Source organism: Homalodisca vitripennis, chromosome 3 (genome assembly GCF_021130785.1).
Source record: "Homalodisca vitripennis isolate AUS2020 chromosome 3, UT_GWSS_2.1, whole genome shotgun sequence".
Lineage (NCBI taxonomy): Eukaryota > Metazoa > Arthropoda > Insecta > Hemiptera > Cicadellidae > Homalodisca > Homalodisca vitripennis.
The window spans coordinates 114,126,459-114,143,612 of record NC_060209.1 but is presented as its reverse complement, the minus strand read 5'-3'; the positions used below and the strand labels follow the sequence as shown (position 1 = coordinate 114,143,612).

General features: G+C 32.7%; 1 protein-coding gene across 5 annotated transcripts; it reads left to right on the top strand.

Moving 5' to 3' along the window:
- Positions 1 to 4,116: 4,116 nt before the first annotated feature.
- On the top strand, positions 4,117 to 16,921 carry LOC124357336 (gamma-butyrobetaine dioxygenase-like). 5 transcript variants are annotated; one of them, XM_046809028.1, is made up of 9 exons: positions 4,117 to 4,135; positions 7,810 to 7,883; positions 8,776 to 9,074; positions 9,710 to 9,912; positions 11,485 to 11,619; positions 13,476 to 13,596; positions 14,121 to 14,323; positions 15,524 to 15,690; positions 15,931 to 16,921. In XM_046809028.1, exons 3-9 carry the CDS (start codon positions 8,838 to 8,840, stop codon positions 16,128 to 16,130), a joined length of 1,266 nt encoding a protein of 421 aa, XP_046664984.1. In that variant the 5' UTR covers positions 4,117 to 4,135; positions 7,810 to 7,883; positions 8,776 to 8,837; the 3' UTR covers positions 16,131 to 16,921. The 5 variants fall into 5 exon arrangements, with proteins under 5 accessions (XP_046664984.1, XP_046664983.1, XP_046664988.1 ...); XM_046809027.1 differs by lacking the exon at positions 4,117 to 4,135 and having other exon boundaries at positions 7,725 to 7,883; XM_046809032.1 differs by lacking the exon at positions 4,117 to 4,135 and having other exon boundaries at positions 7,735 to 7,883; positions 13,476 to 13,581.
- Positions 16,922 to 17,154: the final 233 nt, after the last annotated feature.

Sequence of the window (17,154 nt, the reverse complement as noted above, 5' to 3'; positions counted from 1 at the left end):
TTTGATAATGAATCTTGAGTTGTACTAATGTATCCTAGCATTTTTGGTGGTCCCTTTTCCATTTATAGAACTCCCCGTTTCCAACTTCATGTAAGGAAAAAATAACACTGTAAGAATGTTCTTGATAAAAATTCTTCTGCAGCTTTCTCTTACTTCCAGCCTCGCCACGATCCTCAGAGCTCTCTTCAATCTACTCTTTCCAGATTGTAGATTGAAGAGCAACCCCACAACAATTCCATATCTCATACTGCTTATAAACCATGCATAGTAAGCAACCTCTATTATTGCAGTTCTTCAGATTGAAAAATAATGCTGTTAAGTTTACAGTGTAGTGAATCTACATGTTCTTGCCTTGTGAGACTATTTTCAATCACTAACCTGTAAGGATGTAAGCTGTATTTTTTTCTGAACAAAATTTGCTTAGTTTTTCTTAATTAAAAACAAGGTAATTTAGAAAGTTTATAAAAACGTAAAAATGCCAGATTTAACCATTCAAATTCCAATGTTCACTATGCTACAGCTGTAGAAAATTACAATCATTGTATAAATTCAGTAATGGAATTGTAAGGATTAACAATTATTTACCACTGTACAAACCAACAACTAAACAAGAAATTAACCAAATTATTAGCTCACTAAAAACAAAGACCTCATCAGGATATGATGGGATCTCCTCTAAGCTATTAAAAACCTGCAAAGAACTTAACAATCCTCTGGTTGATATAACTAATAAGTCATTTGGTTCAGGAGTTTTCCCAACATCATTGAAACTGGCCAAAATTTATCCTAAATTCAAGAATGGCTCAAAAACTAATCCATCAAACTATAGACCAATTTCACTGATCCCTGCTTTCTCAAAGTTAATAGAAAAAGTGGCACTAGTAAGACTACTTGAACATATACCAATATCTAAACTTTTAACACCTTTTCAACATGGCATCTTAAGAGGAAAATCTACAATCACTTCTCTAATAAGCCTAGTACATTCTTGCTAGAATAATATGAAAAAGGAAATACTACTACAGTCATACTACTAAACTACAGTAAAGCTTTTGACAGCCTTGACCACCCGCAGCTTTTAAAAAAACTGACAACCTTTGGGATACAGGGCACATCAAGAGATTGGTTACAAGTTATGTAACCGGAAGAAGCCAAATGGTAGAAATCAAGCATACAATCAGACAGAAAACAAATCAAATTAAATCAGAAATTAAACCCATTATCCATGGAGTACCCCAAGGATCTGTATTAGGGCCTTTGCTGTTTATTATATCTACAAATGACTTTCCACAATACATACAGAATTACAGCAAAATGGTGATGTATGCAGATGACACGGTACTGTTGCTAAGTAGAAAGGAACCCGAACAACTGGAAATTGCCTCATATGTAGCTTTGAACATGGCAATTCAGTATTGTCACAGCAGTGATCTGGTTGTGAATGAAAAGAAAACCAAGCAGCTGATTTTAGGACGACAAAGAGACACCACAAGAAGAATACCTGGTCTGGAGGAGGTTGCCTCGGCTAAATACCTTTGTGTAACAGTTGATGATGGTCTTACATGGACACCCCACATTGATTCCCTGTGTCGTCAGCTCAGGACTTTATGTAATATGGAGACTGAAGAACATAAGCAACATGGAAACAGCTAAGACCGCTACTACACGCTATTTGAGTCACACCTTTGCTATGGAATTGTAGTATGGGGAGGTAATACAGCTGGAAACATACAAAGAGTCCTTATTCTTAAGAAAAAAGCAATAAGAAGCCTAGGAAACCTCCAACACAGAGAATCTTGTAGGGAGACCTTCAGGCAGCTAAAAATCCTAACTATAGTAAACCTTAACATTTTCGAAGTCATTAATACATCTATACAATGGCTCCAGAAGAAATCAGAACGAATGCCCAGATGCATGACTATAACCACTATTTAACCCTATAAGTGTAAGAAAGGACTAAGTAATCCTAACCTTGCCAATTGTACAATTTATTGTTATGTGCAGTGCAATAAAGATATTTCAAACCACTGTGAACTTGGTTACATCTGTTGAAAATTACAGCTATCATATAAATACGATAATAGAGCTGCAACTTGGCTACATTCGTAGAAAGCAACATCCATTTTATGAATACAATAATGGAGCTGTCAATGTCAACAACATGTATAATCGATCATAAGATGTTAACGTTTCAACCCTGTGCAATCCACTGCCAGTTTAGTTACATTATTAGAAAGCTGAAGCCGTCATATAAATATAATGGAGTTGTCTCAACAACATTTATAATAGCTGGTGAGATGTTAACCCTTAACTGGCATCATACGTCTGGGAGACGGAAGCAGAACTAAAAATCTTCATATATCCCCTCCACTTCATTTTCGGGGGCTGTCCGCCTGTCTACCTTCCAGTCGAGTGGCTAAAATATTGTAAAGAACTTTCTTATCCTCTGGCACAATTAATCAACAGATCTATGGCTAAAGGCATTTTCCCTCCTGTTTAAAGATTGCAAAAGTGTATCCATTGCACAAACAAAGCTCCAAAGAGATAATCCAAAACTATTGACCCATTTCCTTACTACCTACTGTCTCTAAGGTTAATAGACTCATTGAGCACTTGAGAACACAAAATAATTTACTAGTCTAAAGGCAACATGGCTTCATATCAGGCAGATCTACAAATGCAAATCTTGTAGAGTTTATTGTGAATAATCTAGATGTTGGAAATACTGTTTCAAGTGAATTTTTAGATCTTAGTAAGGCCTTTGACTGTCTTGAACATGATTTAATTCTATCCAAATTAAAAGCCTTGGGGACGCATGGTGTGGCAGCAAAATGGTTTTGCAGCTATTAGTCTAACTGAAGCAAACGCGTTGAACTAAAAGAATCCAAAAATGGAGAAACGAGAACCGTAAAAACCGGTACGAGCACCTATGGAGAGAGATGTCCCCCAAGGGTCTGTCCTAGGACCAGTCCTGTTTGTGCTCTTCACCCTTGACCTTCCAAAATATGTTGAAGGCTATAGTTATGCTGTAATGATTGCTGATGACACAGTTTTACTAAATTGTGATAGCGCAACTAGAAATCAAAAGTTTCATATCTGTTAAATGGGCGCAAGAATATTGTCATGAAAATGACTTGATTTACAACGAAACCAAGACCTAATAACATTCTGGGAAGAAAAAAAAACAAGCTATTACCACTGCCAAACTTACAGCAAGTCTATACAACAAAACATCTGGGTGTAATTATATAAGAATACTTGTTGTGGACCACCCACGTGTTCTTATGTAGCAAACTGGGCTCAGCGTTGTATGCAATTTGAAGAACTAAAACAATTTTCACTGTAAAGACAGTTAAAGTCGCATACTATGCACTTTTTGAAAGTTGTGAAAGATATGGAATTTTGGTTTGGAGAGGCATATCAAGAGAGAATCTCCAGAGAGTTTTAGTCCTACAAATGCGTGCTATACGGATACTAGCTGGGCTGAAGCCAAGAGAGTCATGCAAGGATGCTTTCAGAGAATGGGAAATACAGTATACAGAATACAAAAATTCAGTAGCCTTCATCTATATAAATGAAGTAATTATGTATGCTGTACAAGAGAATCCAAAGAAATTTATCCACATCCATTAACATAATACAAGGCATTCCCAACAGTTTACCCTACCTACACATCTCCTAGTTCACTTTCAGAGAAAGACGTCCTATGCCGGAGCAAAATTTTTCAATGTTCTACCAACAAGTCTCGAGAATAGTTTACCAACAACTCTAAAGAAGAAGATGAAAGACTGGTTAATTAACAAATCTTTTTCCTTCATTGATGAATTTTTGTACAGAAATTATGAAACTCTGTAAACATTTTATGTTTTTGTTTAAATGTTTTAAGTTAATATGACGCACTTTCTAAACTTGATGTTTATGAAATAAAGAGATTCTGATTCTGATTGTAGTTGATCAGTCCATTCAAGATCACAAAGGGAAATATGATGTCCATCAATTTTCTGCGAACCACCAGGTTAGGAAGCTGCAAGTGGAATTGAACTTCGTGCAGGTCTACATTCATGTACTGGTGGTAGCCGAACTCTACACTGACCTAGACCTGCATCGAGTCTAGAGACGAGATCTGCCTCACCTGGTAAGTTGACCACACTACAGAGGAGTTTAACATTATAGGACAAACAAGGAACATATGGAGAGCTATGAGAGATTGCAAAGAGAAGCCCCGGTGTCAAGTTCGACAAATGAGTCCAAGTGTTTTTATGGCCTTGTTGACCAGGTTGGTAATATGCAAACCAAAGTCAAAGGTAGGTGTTAAAAGAACTCTGAGATCCCAAACACTGTCGACCCTTTGAACAATAACATCCTGGAGCTTATAATCAAACTACCAATGTCATTAAAAAACAGGCTAAATAAGAATGGTCCTAGATGAGAGCCGTGAAGAACACGTTCATCCAGTGAGACAACATCGAATACAGGAAAGCAAGGAGCTAGTGACTCCGAGTGGGTTACCTTATTTAAGGGCTTGGTTAAATCATGATATACGCAATTAGGCTGGTTGTAGTTTTAAAAAGTAGTATAAAAACCACTAAATTAGTTGAAATCGACCTTCCTGCTTGGAATATATGTTGTTGTGAAACAATTATACTTCTGAAAATTAAGGTCATATGGTCCAAAGCAATTTTTTCAAATACTTTAGCCGTGGTAGATTGAATAACTATTAACCTGTTGTTTTTTTTTTACATTTAATTTGAGACTAGATTTATAAATTAGCTATAAGAATCCAGTTTTTAAGTTTGATGGAAACACACTATGTCTGAGAAGGCTGTTGAAGTAGATATACAGTTAAGGAGCTAACACTTCACTACAAAACTTAAAGACTTTGGCAGAAATCATGGCATGGCCTGGGCATGAAGAATAGTCAAGATTTTGATCTACTTTTCAACTTAAGTGTTACTCAGATAGATGAGTGTTAAGGTTGGTCATGTACAAGTAATAAGGTGTTGCAGTTGACAGAGTTGCATAGATAGCGGAGAAAAAGCCAGCAAAAAGTAATTGATGAAATCTTGAGACCTCACAGGTGACCTCAAATAATTTTGGATTTGATATCAGGCTATCATCAACCGTGGCTAGATAGTTTGACTGATATTGCCTTGTTAGCCTCCTTCAATAGTCATGCAATTCTTTGAATTTATTGTAATCATCCCTTAGTTTGTTCATGCCTTCATTATTCTTTTGAAATGTGAGTGATGTTTTTTTTTTTCTTTTTTTACACATTATCTTAGTTCTTTGGAAAGCCAACATAGGAAGGGAGTTCTTTTTACTTCTCTTCTCAGAGGGCAATTCAATATTATGACGGTTTTCAAATCATTGCAAAACTCAACAAATGAAGCTTCAAGATACATGTCGGAAGAAACACCAGGATAGTGCTGCTGCTGAATCCAATTATATACTTCAGTGAAGTTGCACTTATAGAAATTAAGTGCCAGAACGACTTTATGCTTGTTTAATGGTAGGCTGGGTAGCACTTCAAATATTCCAATGCAGGGTTGACATCCTCTTCTTGGGTGCACTGCCATTTATGAGGTTTTTTGAATGGTTTACACATAAACATTGTGGGTATTCCATTCCGTTACTTAGGTTAGGTTTTTCTCATCCTCTGGTATTTCTATCCAGTTCAGCCCAGATATTGTTGATGTTTTTATTTCTCTGAGGATTCTGTCTCTACAAATACTTATATCTCTGAAAACTAGCATCACCTTCAACAACTAAATTACATGAAAATTGTTTGAAAAACTAACTTCCTTCATTCGCATTGTTTAAAATAATCTTCATAGGTTTTAACTTATCTCTTTTTTGGTTCATAATTCTTAGTACCTCCACATTTTCGAGTTCAATATCCGGGACAACAATAAGAATTAGCCCGGTACATTTTTGACTCTTATCACGCGATTATCTAGCTCACCGATGATGTCTTATGGCTTAATAAATTGATTGATTTTACTTTTGATAATATCTAATCTCTCGTATTCAATTTTCATCTAGGCTCAAATTCACCTATTTTTTTATGGATCTCACATTATTCTCCTTTAATATCAACAATGCTGGCACTCACTCACTTATTTAATAATAAGGATATCTCAAGAACAGATGAGTGTGCTGGCAAAATTGTTCAACTGTCTCTCTGTCTGTCTGTCTTCTGCAGAGTGCCTTGAGAACAATATGTGGTGCAGACAAATTACCAAAGCAAAGTTAAATTTTCTTCAAAGTTTTGTTTCTACATAAACAAGATCAATGTATTGGCTATAGTGTGTCCATGGGAATTGGCTGAGCATCAGCAAAGTCTATCTTTGGGCAGGATATCTCAAAAGGTATTGAGCAATAGCCTTGAAACGTTGCATGAAGATTCATTTCTATCTGCAATGATGGTGCATATGAGATTTGGCTGGGCGTTAGCAATGCTTAATACTCAGCCGTTGCCTTCAAACAGCAGTCCACCTGGTATAATCAGGTAGCTTTTAGTTTTTTGGTCTGGCCATACATGGTCTAGCATCCTTATATAGTAAGGTCAGAAAAACTATTAAACCTCGTAAACTCATAGTATTCATTATGGAATGGCTACGTGATATAGGTTTTGGGACTGCGGTCATCAAGTGATATGCTCGTCTAGCCATGTTGGAATTGAAAAAAACATCATGATTTTGTACTCATTTTCTACTAATTTGTATATCACTAACAGAATTTGTACACAACACTGCAAAAGGTATTAAAAAAGTAGTGCCTGGGTTAGCAACATACCCAACAATCTCAAAATTATTTTAAAGAAATATACTATTCTTGTAATTAATGAATATTTATGTAATCAATATCAGTGATGTAGCAAGACTAAAGTTTTGGTAGGGGGTCAAAATATCCAGGAGTTTTAAGAAAGTGCTCTCCTGCTCAAAATTTAGTGTTCAGAAGTGCAGATTTGAGCTAACTTTACTTTAGTGAATGTGAATAAATCATGAGGCCAAATACTCCAAGGAAAAATGACCAACTAGTTAAAATTTTAAACATTTATGTTCTCAGCTTATTAGTTAAAAAAAAATAAATGTTATTTACAAACTCTACAATAGATAAAAACAACTCTTGTACAAATTATTTTTAAAGGGAATCTTTTGTTTTTTTTTTAAAGGTAAAGTAATTCATTTGTTCATGTAACTTTATAAGCAATCTTCTGCCTTTACCAACAGTCTTGATCAAATAACTTTAACGTTAGACTGTTGCAACATATTCAACAGGCGTCATGTACTACACAACAAGTCAGAAGGGCCATAAACAAAAAATACTATTTTAAAACACAGTTTTTATAAACAAATGAATAAATGACTGAGTCTTAATTAAATTTTTGTTAAACATTCTTAAAAATAGTAATAAAAACTCTCAACAAAATTTTTGTTTTTGAATATTGTTTTGACAGCACGTAAAACCAAATAAGATTAAAATAAAAGAAGATTTCTAATTATTACAAATATATTAGAAAGTAAGGAACGAAAGCACAAGGTAGAGTTGAAAAAGTATTGTCTTAAAATAGGATGAAAATATTTATTTCAGCAGCATTAATTAGAAGAATTGGCAGATACATGTGAGTATTTATACTTTTTAGGTTAAACTTTCTAAATAAAGCATTGCCACAGATTATAATCCATTTTAACGATGTAATAATTGTGATGTATTGTACAGGGAGTTAAAGGCTATGCATTTCACTTAATCTCTAGGATCTAGGTTCACTCACTGTCCATTTAAATGTTCTATTTCCATCCAAATTAGAAAGTTGCCTGAAGAAAGCAGTACCAGTTCCACAACTACTCTAGCTTCTCCAGGGATGAACTGGCTCATGGACAGTATGTATAACCTGGGCCTACTATTTACTTTATAGTAATACATTTAAACATTATAGTAGAGTAAATTATATATTTTAGTTATAAGAGGGAAGGTATGTATAATTTATTAGTTGGTCAACTTTCCTATTTTAAAATTATTTTCTTACATCATCATTGTACTACTAGGATTTTGTACAACTTTCTGGAAGTGACAGAAACTTTATATTTTTTTACAGTTAAAATGTTTTATATTCTTTAAAGAATTGCCTATTTTAAATTCTGTATAGATGTTTTTTGTCAAACAAATAGTTTAAACAAATCATTGTACGATATTGATTAATTTATAATAATAAATTGCAATGCTTTGTATTGCTGATGTTTAAACAAAACCACTCAGCTTTGTTCTATATGTAATCTGATAATATGTATCTGTAGTCTGTAATCTGTTTTATTTGGTCTGGTAATATTCAAATATTATTTTACCTCTAAAGTATTCTTGTGCATGTCATTCAGGAAATAAAACATTTCACCATATAAATATTTAAATGTATATTATGGCATGTATAATGGCACTTGATTAGATAAGTTATTTGATCAATGTAAATAGTTTAGTCAACCAAAACACTCTGAGTTCAACAGTCTGTCAGCCATCTAGAGAATTTAATGGTGATAAGCAACTCAGCTCAGTGACTAAACACTAACAGTATGTCTTGACCCTGCCATTGAGCAAAGGTCAGTTTTGTTCTAAATTCCACTGAGTTGTTTACATTAAACTACACAGTGTGTTTTAAAATGAAGGAGCCCTTCAGCAGTTTAAATTAGTGAAGACATAGTTCCAGTATAGTAATATTAAGAATACTGTGATTACAATAATAAAATAGGTCTTTAAAATATGTATTTATTTTTGTTTTAGGTTGATAAAAGTGTTCAGTGTATGACTTATTAGTTGTGAATTAGCTATAATACAATTCTAAAATGTTAACAAGTAAATTATTAAGAATAAATGTGAATGCATTGAAGAGGTTTTTGTGGACTGTTGAGTCGAGAGGTGATGATTTAGTTTTGAAAGAAGATGGTAAAGAAGAACTCCGTTATCCTCACATTTGGTTGCGAGACAACTGTCAGTGCCCGTCATGCTTTCATAAGACATCAAGTTCTCGAGTCATCAATATTGAACAGTTTAAATTTGATTCTTGGCCCATCAAAACTTCTGTAAGTTGTGCTAATTTATTACTTTAAAATATGTATTAAATACAGCTTATTTCAGTACTTTTAAGCATATTTCCCAAACATGGGTCTTTAAATGTATTTTACATTGTAATGAAATATTGTTTATCAACTATGAACACTTCACTTCACAAAATAATTTGTCTATGCTGCATTTTGTGTTGTAAAATAACATATTAATATGAAATTGCCATTTTTTAAATATGCATAGTTGCATAGGTGTACATGGGTATGTATTTTTTGCTTGATCATTGTGTCATTAATGTATTTAAAAAAATTGTGAAAAGTACATACACAACCATAGCATTAATAGTCATTATTTTCAGATTTTACACATAATTAATTAAGTGAGATTAATTCAAATGTTTTAAAATTTTACTAGTAAATTAAATATCCTTCAATAACAGCAAATTAATAACAAACAAATAATAAAATACAATTTTATAGCAATTTAGAAAATAACTAATAGGTGTGTGATCTGGTCTACAATTTCAATGACAGTTCTATGCTGATTATTCTATTTTGATTGTTTTTAAAGTTATAAAATGTTGTAGTGTTGACCAAATTTAATACTCAGTAACTTTACTGACCATATTTTTGTGAATATTTGTAATGAACAGATAAGTGAGTTAGCTCTGGACGTAAGCTGGTCAGACAATCACAAGAGTCACTACAGTCTGCCATGGTTGCTGGCACGTCAGTTCAACCCACACAGTCAAGCGGAGTGGCTCCATACCTCCTACAGGCCCTCTCCTCGGCCCTGGACAGCCTCTGACTTTCAAAATATTCTTCAGCGATTCAATTTTCAAGATATTTTAGAAAGGTAAACAAATTTAGTTCAATGTTTACAGTCTTTATGCACATATTTAACCCCACTTGCTCTTTTTTAAGAGGTTCTCTCTAAGACATTGGCACTTTGAATCATCACATTAAACTTTTTTGTGACGTTTTTTGGGAAAACTGTCCAAACCCAGTAGCAATTTTTATTTACCTCTCTGGGAATTGAACACATGACCTCTTGGTTAGAGGGCCTTGCTCTCCTACACTAGGGTGAAGGTCTGTTCATTTACCTTTTCACAAGTGTATAAAGGTTTTGAATAACTAACACATTCACAACGGTAAATTTTCACATTTTTTATATGCTGTCAAAATTTTTAATAACAATGGCAATAAACCGCAATAGTTCTTTTGTGTGAACATCTAATTATGACAAGAAAGAAGTATGTAGGCTTCGCAGTTTTTCACTAAAAAATTAATTTACGTAAGATTTAACAAATCACCAACACAGGCAAACAATGGAAACACTATAAAGAAATGCATTGCAACATGTACCCCATTAGAAACACGGCACGCTAAATGAAACCCCGTTATGTACTCGATTGGGCACACAACGGCAGTTGTGAAAGATTGTATGTACCCTCGGCTACATGTTAATGAATTGTAAAATTATTGACTGAGTTTCAAATTCTGCTGCTAAAAATTTTACTTGCATTCACCTTCATTCTTAAAACTAATAATTTTGTGATTTTTTTGAGTTTTGCTGGCAATTCTATCTTTGTTGATGAGTCGAAGTTATATTGTTACAGACAATTTTGAATTACATCAGTATAGATATTTAACTTTAATCTGACAAAGTGTAGTGTTTTGTCTATTGTCTTGTCTGACAAATTAAAAAGACCAAGGTAGTTATAATTCCCTTGTGCACACTTTGAGGAGATGCCTATATTTCCATGTAAAAGGGTTAAAACTTGTAAAAATCCTTCATTAATTATTTAAAGTTTATAAATAAAGCATAATTAAATGTTGAACCTTTCTCGTTTGTATTCTCTTCATAGCTGCTCTGCATTACACAAGCTAAACTTGACGTACACTGACATATTTTCTTAACGTTAATCTTTTTATGTTGCTATGAGATCGGAACCATGGATCAATTAATTTCACCTAATGAAGTTCTCAGATTACACTAAACCAACTATAACTTACTAAGATGAAAGCTTGACAGCTATGTTGACAGTTATATTTTAGAATTATAGTAGTCAGGTTAACGTTATTAATTCTTTATCCATTGGTTTGTACCCGATTAATTAAATAGTAGTATGTAAATGTCTGGTGCATATCTACTGAACATATGAAGCAGGCTGCATTGCAGTGTGTCCACTTATTTGATTAATATTGTGACTCAAAATTAATTCTGGTATAGGAATGTAATCAAAGAGATAATTATGGGAAATAAAAGTGTGGTTTTCAAAAACTACAACTATTATCAGCATTTTTTTAAATAACCGCTGACAGACAATCAAGCTGAGATCAGTGTACAAATTCCTAAGAGTTCTTGATTTGGCTATAAAAAATAAGTGAAAAATAAGTAATGCTCTAATAACATTATGTATTTCAGGGATGAAGTGCTATTAAGATGGTTGGAGAGTTTAGCTGTGGATGGAGTGGCTTTGGTAGAGGGAGCTGGCACAGAAACTGGAAAACTCCAACCTCTCGCAAACAGAGTGGCATTCCTCAAACAGACTTACTATGGGTGAGTGGGGATTCATGAGTTTTCCTGGAAGTGATGTAAATATATATTTTAATTTGTGTAAATAGTGCATTCAAATTGAATTTGCAACATTTATTGACAAAGAAATATTCTGAAATTGGGTTATTTATTTTTCCAAAATCAGTAAACACATTTTGTAAAAGAAATATCATTTATTACATTTTGGAAAATTTAAGATTGGTTTGTTTTGTGTTGTATAAATCTGCCATAGTCATGCAAATCAGTGATGTAATTATCAAGAGTATTGCAACGGCTCCTTATAATGCTGTTCAAGTCTAAAGTCTACCATTGGGTTATCATTTCCTCTGTTATAGCCTGAGTGTGAAAATAAATATTTTTTAAGATTTCAACCGTTAATGAAATTGTCTTGGGTTGATTAAAATAATAATGTAGCATAAGAAATATATTGAAATGATTGAAAAAGAGCTAAATGTATAATTAGCTTTGATTCTATTCACCAACTGTTTTATTCCCACTAGGATTCTGAGTGAATTTTACTCATCAAAGAGGCTAATAATAGATACACTAACTCTTAAAACTTATTTAAATAGTACAACTTATAATGAAGTGGGCAGGTTAGGTCTGCATGTGAAAATCAACAATACAATTTACTATTCCCCAATATGAAAAAAAGTGTTACATGGCCAAATATTCAATTCATATGATTGTAAACTGACAATAAAACAAAATGTGAGTTGTAGTTCCTGCTCAGATCTGTAGGTCATGTAGGTTATTAAAAAGATTAACTATAGCCTTTAATATTCTAGGTCAGATCAAGTGGAGACTCTAAATTTTGTGATTGAATTAAAATAAATCCACAATTAATTTAGTTTTAATTTGAGGTTAGAGTTATTTTTGTTATACAACAGTGCTTGGTGATATGAGAAACTTTATATTTTTACTATGATATTGTAGCTTCCCCTTCAACCATCTTAAGTACTAAGTAAAAAAAGACTATTAAAAAATAAAACGAAATGCAGTACTAAAAAGTATCTTTTAGCTCATTGCGGATCACAAACGAAATATCTTGCATGCAATAGCTGGGCCTAACTTTGGGTTGGTCACATATGCGATCTGCTTGTAACTTGACCTTCTAATAGTTATAATAACCCATTGTAGACTATGTAAGCATCATTACTAGTCCACTGAAGTCTTTCTTTAGTTTTCTCAAACATGTTTGTAAATATTATTTAGATGGCAATTGTATGTAGAAGTTGATGAATTAGCTGAATTTACTCTCCACTATTAGTACTACTGGTTCGTTGTTTTATAGTACTTGATTTATCTTTTAAAAACTTAGGAAAAACTAGAATGATTTCTCTGAAATATATAATGTTATAAATCGTTATTATGTGGAATAAAGTGTTCAAGATTGAATCATTCATGATCAGAATAATTTGAAATAGTTAAAGATATTTACAGCATTGTTATCACTGAGCTTAATCATATCCAGATTACTTCAATAAGGAGAGGGCTTTTTATAACCACCACCTAACTCTTGATAATTCAACCCATGATTTATATCATATTATTGAAAATTCTTAACCTGACTAAGCAGTATTTCAACAAGCAGCTAGAGATGTATACAGTGTGAGAATTTTGGATTATTGTATTTATAGAAAATTCTGTTTGCAAGCTGAACAACTTCACTGCTCGTTTATACCGACTAGTTTTTAATAACACTGTAATACAATATCAACTACGACTATCTGAAACCAAAATTTTATGTTGTAATTTATTAATTATGGGTACAGAGTAGTGTATTTCATGTTCATGAGATGCTTATTATGGTCTGCAGAGCCTTCTAATCTTTTATGCACTGTTGTTTTGTTTCCAAGAGAGACGTTTGCAGTGAGAGCAAAGCCTGGCACCAGCAATGTGGCTTATCTCAGTGGACCTTTGCAGCTGCACACTGACTTACCCTACTACCACTACAAGCCTGGGGTAGGTACAGTACAGGTATAGTGATGACTACTTCTACCAGTGCCAGCATGTAAATATGCCCTTTGTAAATAATTAACAATATAGAAGAAAAACTAATTTATTGTTTGTCAAAAGGACATAAATTTTATGGAGAGTAATTTTTTAATCACCCTAATTTGTGTTGGATCAAGTTACATTTTAATAAACTGTAGCACCATTTATTTTTGTAGTCAGATGAATTGCACTACTTTAAAAATATGACATATTCTTGAATGATAGATTGAAAAACATAAAAATTGTTACATTAAGGTTAAATTACATTTTTTACCACAGTACTTGAATAACTCTCACTATTTAAAGAATTTGAAAACTGTTTGTATAATAAATGAACTTTTTGGAATTTTTCTGGAGAGGGCAAGACTGTTTCTTTAATTTTTCTTTAATTTGTAAGGGAGAATTAACAAACTTCTATTTGTGTGAATCTGTCTGTTCAAATCTACATGTAAATATGATTTTCCCCCTAAGTTCCCAGTCTTATGTAATCGATGGTATGATGATAGGTTAACATGCTGCACTGCGTGAATCAAGGAGAGGGGGAGGGAGGGGAAAGTCAGCTGGCGGATGGACTAGCAGTCTGTGACTGGCTGCGAGAACACCACCCCCACCATTATTGGATACTGTCCACTGTACCAGTCGAATGGGAGGATATCGTCATAGAAGATGATAAAGAATACCACTCCATCTACAGAGCTCCTATCATCTGGTAAATATAATTAGTATAAATCTCATATTATGTTTGTACAGATTTTAAAACTTAAAATTTTTGAACAGAGAAATAATAGTTAAATTTACAAATTTTTTCACACTTTTAAAATTACAAGAAAAATTGTTTACTGTCTTTGATTTTAAGAGTTATAGGATGTTTAAAAAGTATCACACATGCCATGATATTGAGTTTTGATTTTTTTTTTAAGTATACAAAAGATAATATGAGATAATAAAAGATATAAGAAAAAGTTTCCGGTACTTAGCTGCCTAACAGATATGATATCCATATATCTCATTATTAAGCCGCTCAATGTTCTTAGAGTATGTAGATTATATATGTTAGTACACTATCAGTTTAATACTTAGTATTTTCGCTGAGGAGAATTATAGATGTTTACTATGTAGCTGTAGAACAAGTTGTCTGATAGAGAGTTTTAGAGGTCAAGGAATGATTTTTATTTAAACAGAGAATTTAAATGTCAATGCTTCTACAGCATGGTTAAACTTTGCTTCCCTTCAAAACATGAATTGAAATTAGAGTCAGTTTGTTCATATCTGTACTAAACGGAGAATCTAAATGTCACTGCTTCTACAGCATGGTTAAACTTTGCTTCCCTTCAAATCATGAATTGAAATTAGAGTCAGTTTGTTCATATCTGTACTAAACGGAGAATCTAAATGTCACTGCTTCTACAGCATGGTTAAACTTTGCTCCTCTGGAATCACAAATTGAAATTACATTCAGTTTGTTGATAACAATACTAAATTTAGAATTTAAATGTAACTGCTTCAATAGCATGAGTATATTCTGCCTACCTTGGAATCAGGGGTTGGATCTATATTACATTATTTATATGAGGTTAATATTTACGTGTCTAACCCAGGCCATAGCAATATAAGAGTCAAACACCAATACTAGTGCTTCCATAATGTAAAACAGCCTGAGACTCATTATGGATGCTTCAAGCTGTTCTGTACTTTTGGCTCTGTCTCAAAAACATAATAAACACAGATTATACTTATCAAATTTTAAAGATCCATGGGAAAAATTGTATTTTTAAATGTTGGAAATATACTTTATGAACATGACAACTGAGTTTTTCCAAAGGTTGTTGATGAATTATGAGACTTGGATTAAGTTGTGCTGGAGGAGGATATTTACTTAAAGCACTGAAGTCTGTGTGGGTTGTTGCAGTGAGGAGCCAGGAGGGGAGGTGGTGAGGATCAACTGGAGCCAACCCCAGCGTAGTTCCCATTTCTGTGTACCTGTGGATCAGGTGACACCATGGTACAGAGCCCTGCAACTGTTCACACAACACATGCACAGTATCCACAGCAAAGTCCTCTACAAGATGTCTCCAGGTGATCTATTATATCTTGCAACTTTGTTTATTTGTAGATACAAATAATATAACACACAATAAAAATTAAAATCTGAAAATTATAAATACCTAAATTTTATTAATTCTCAAAAACTAAATAACTTTATTTATAAAACTACAATACATACAACAATATAATATTTGCTTATTTATTTTTACAAACAATTTTAGAAGATATTTATTTCATTAAGTGGAAATAATAATGTATTTCTGTTTCAAGGTGAAATCCTAACATTCAACAATATTCGAGTGTTCCATGGACGCTCTACGTATCAAGGAGATAGGCACCTGGAGGGGGGATACTTGGACTGGGACTATGTATACTCAAGGATTCGAGTCCTGCGAAAACATCAGGACACCTCTAGTCAATCACAGAAACAAAATTTTGAAGAGTATCACCTTCAAGGACCTTATGAGTAAAGACTGCCTGTACATCAAATTAATTCATCGGCAGGGAAAATATTGTTAGGTCTTCAACGTTTGTTTTATTTGCATTTTTCTACGTCTTCCTTCAGGAACAGAAGGTGAATTTAAGATTTTTAAACACTAAATTTTCTCTGTATGGATTTATGACTGAGGCCATTTTAAAAATAAATGTAAACAAAATTAATTCTGAAACATTTAGTTAAATGGAATAGCTTATGAATTTATTTAAGAATATGCAAAAATACAACTCCCATACCAAATGTGATATAATGTGTAGAGAAGATACTTCATAGAAGATAGATAGATCTTACTTGAAATATTAACATGTTTAATATATTTTTTAAATTTTCTATAACTGCTTTCTTTGTGCATTAAATTATATCAAAAACATAAAAGGTGAGGAATAAGTTAAAAAAATTTAAAAAATTGGTCCATACAGTACTATATTATTGGCATTAACTCTCAGTCAATTTTACCTAAAGACTCACATGGTTTATTCAGCAGATCTGTTAAAATTTTTTTAAGATAAAACTTGAAATTTTATTTGATTACCATTTACCATCTTCAATTTCCAATATTGTTTTTGACAATATTTCATGTAAAATTTCTATTTTACATTTTTGTAGCCTGAAATTGTTTATGTATTTTCTAATTTTTCCAAATTTGAAATGGTTGACTTACCGATATACTCTAGTTATTAAGTTTATTCCTCTGTACAATTTATACTAATGATTTTTATAAGTAATGATGATAAATAAAGATGATTCTGATTGAGTACAATTTAACTTGTATAAACTAGTCTTTCCTTATTTAGAATACATTAGGTACTTATAAGTCTATACTGTTTTCCTCTAAATACAATCAGAATTACAACTTCTAGGACATAAAAAAGATATTTACAGATTGACCAAAACTTAGTAAAATTTTGTCAAGTATATTAATATATATAAAGTATCTATTGCCAAAATAAGACATACAATCTCTCTGTCTTTAGATACTTTACAAAAGTTCTGGAAGT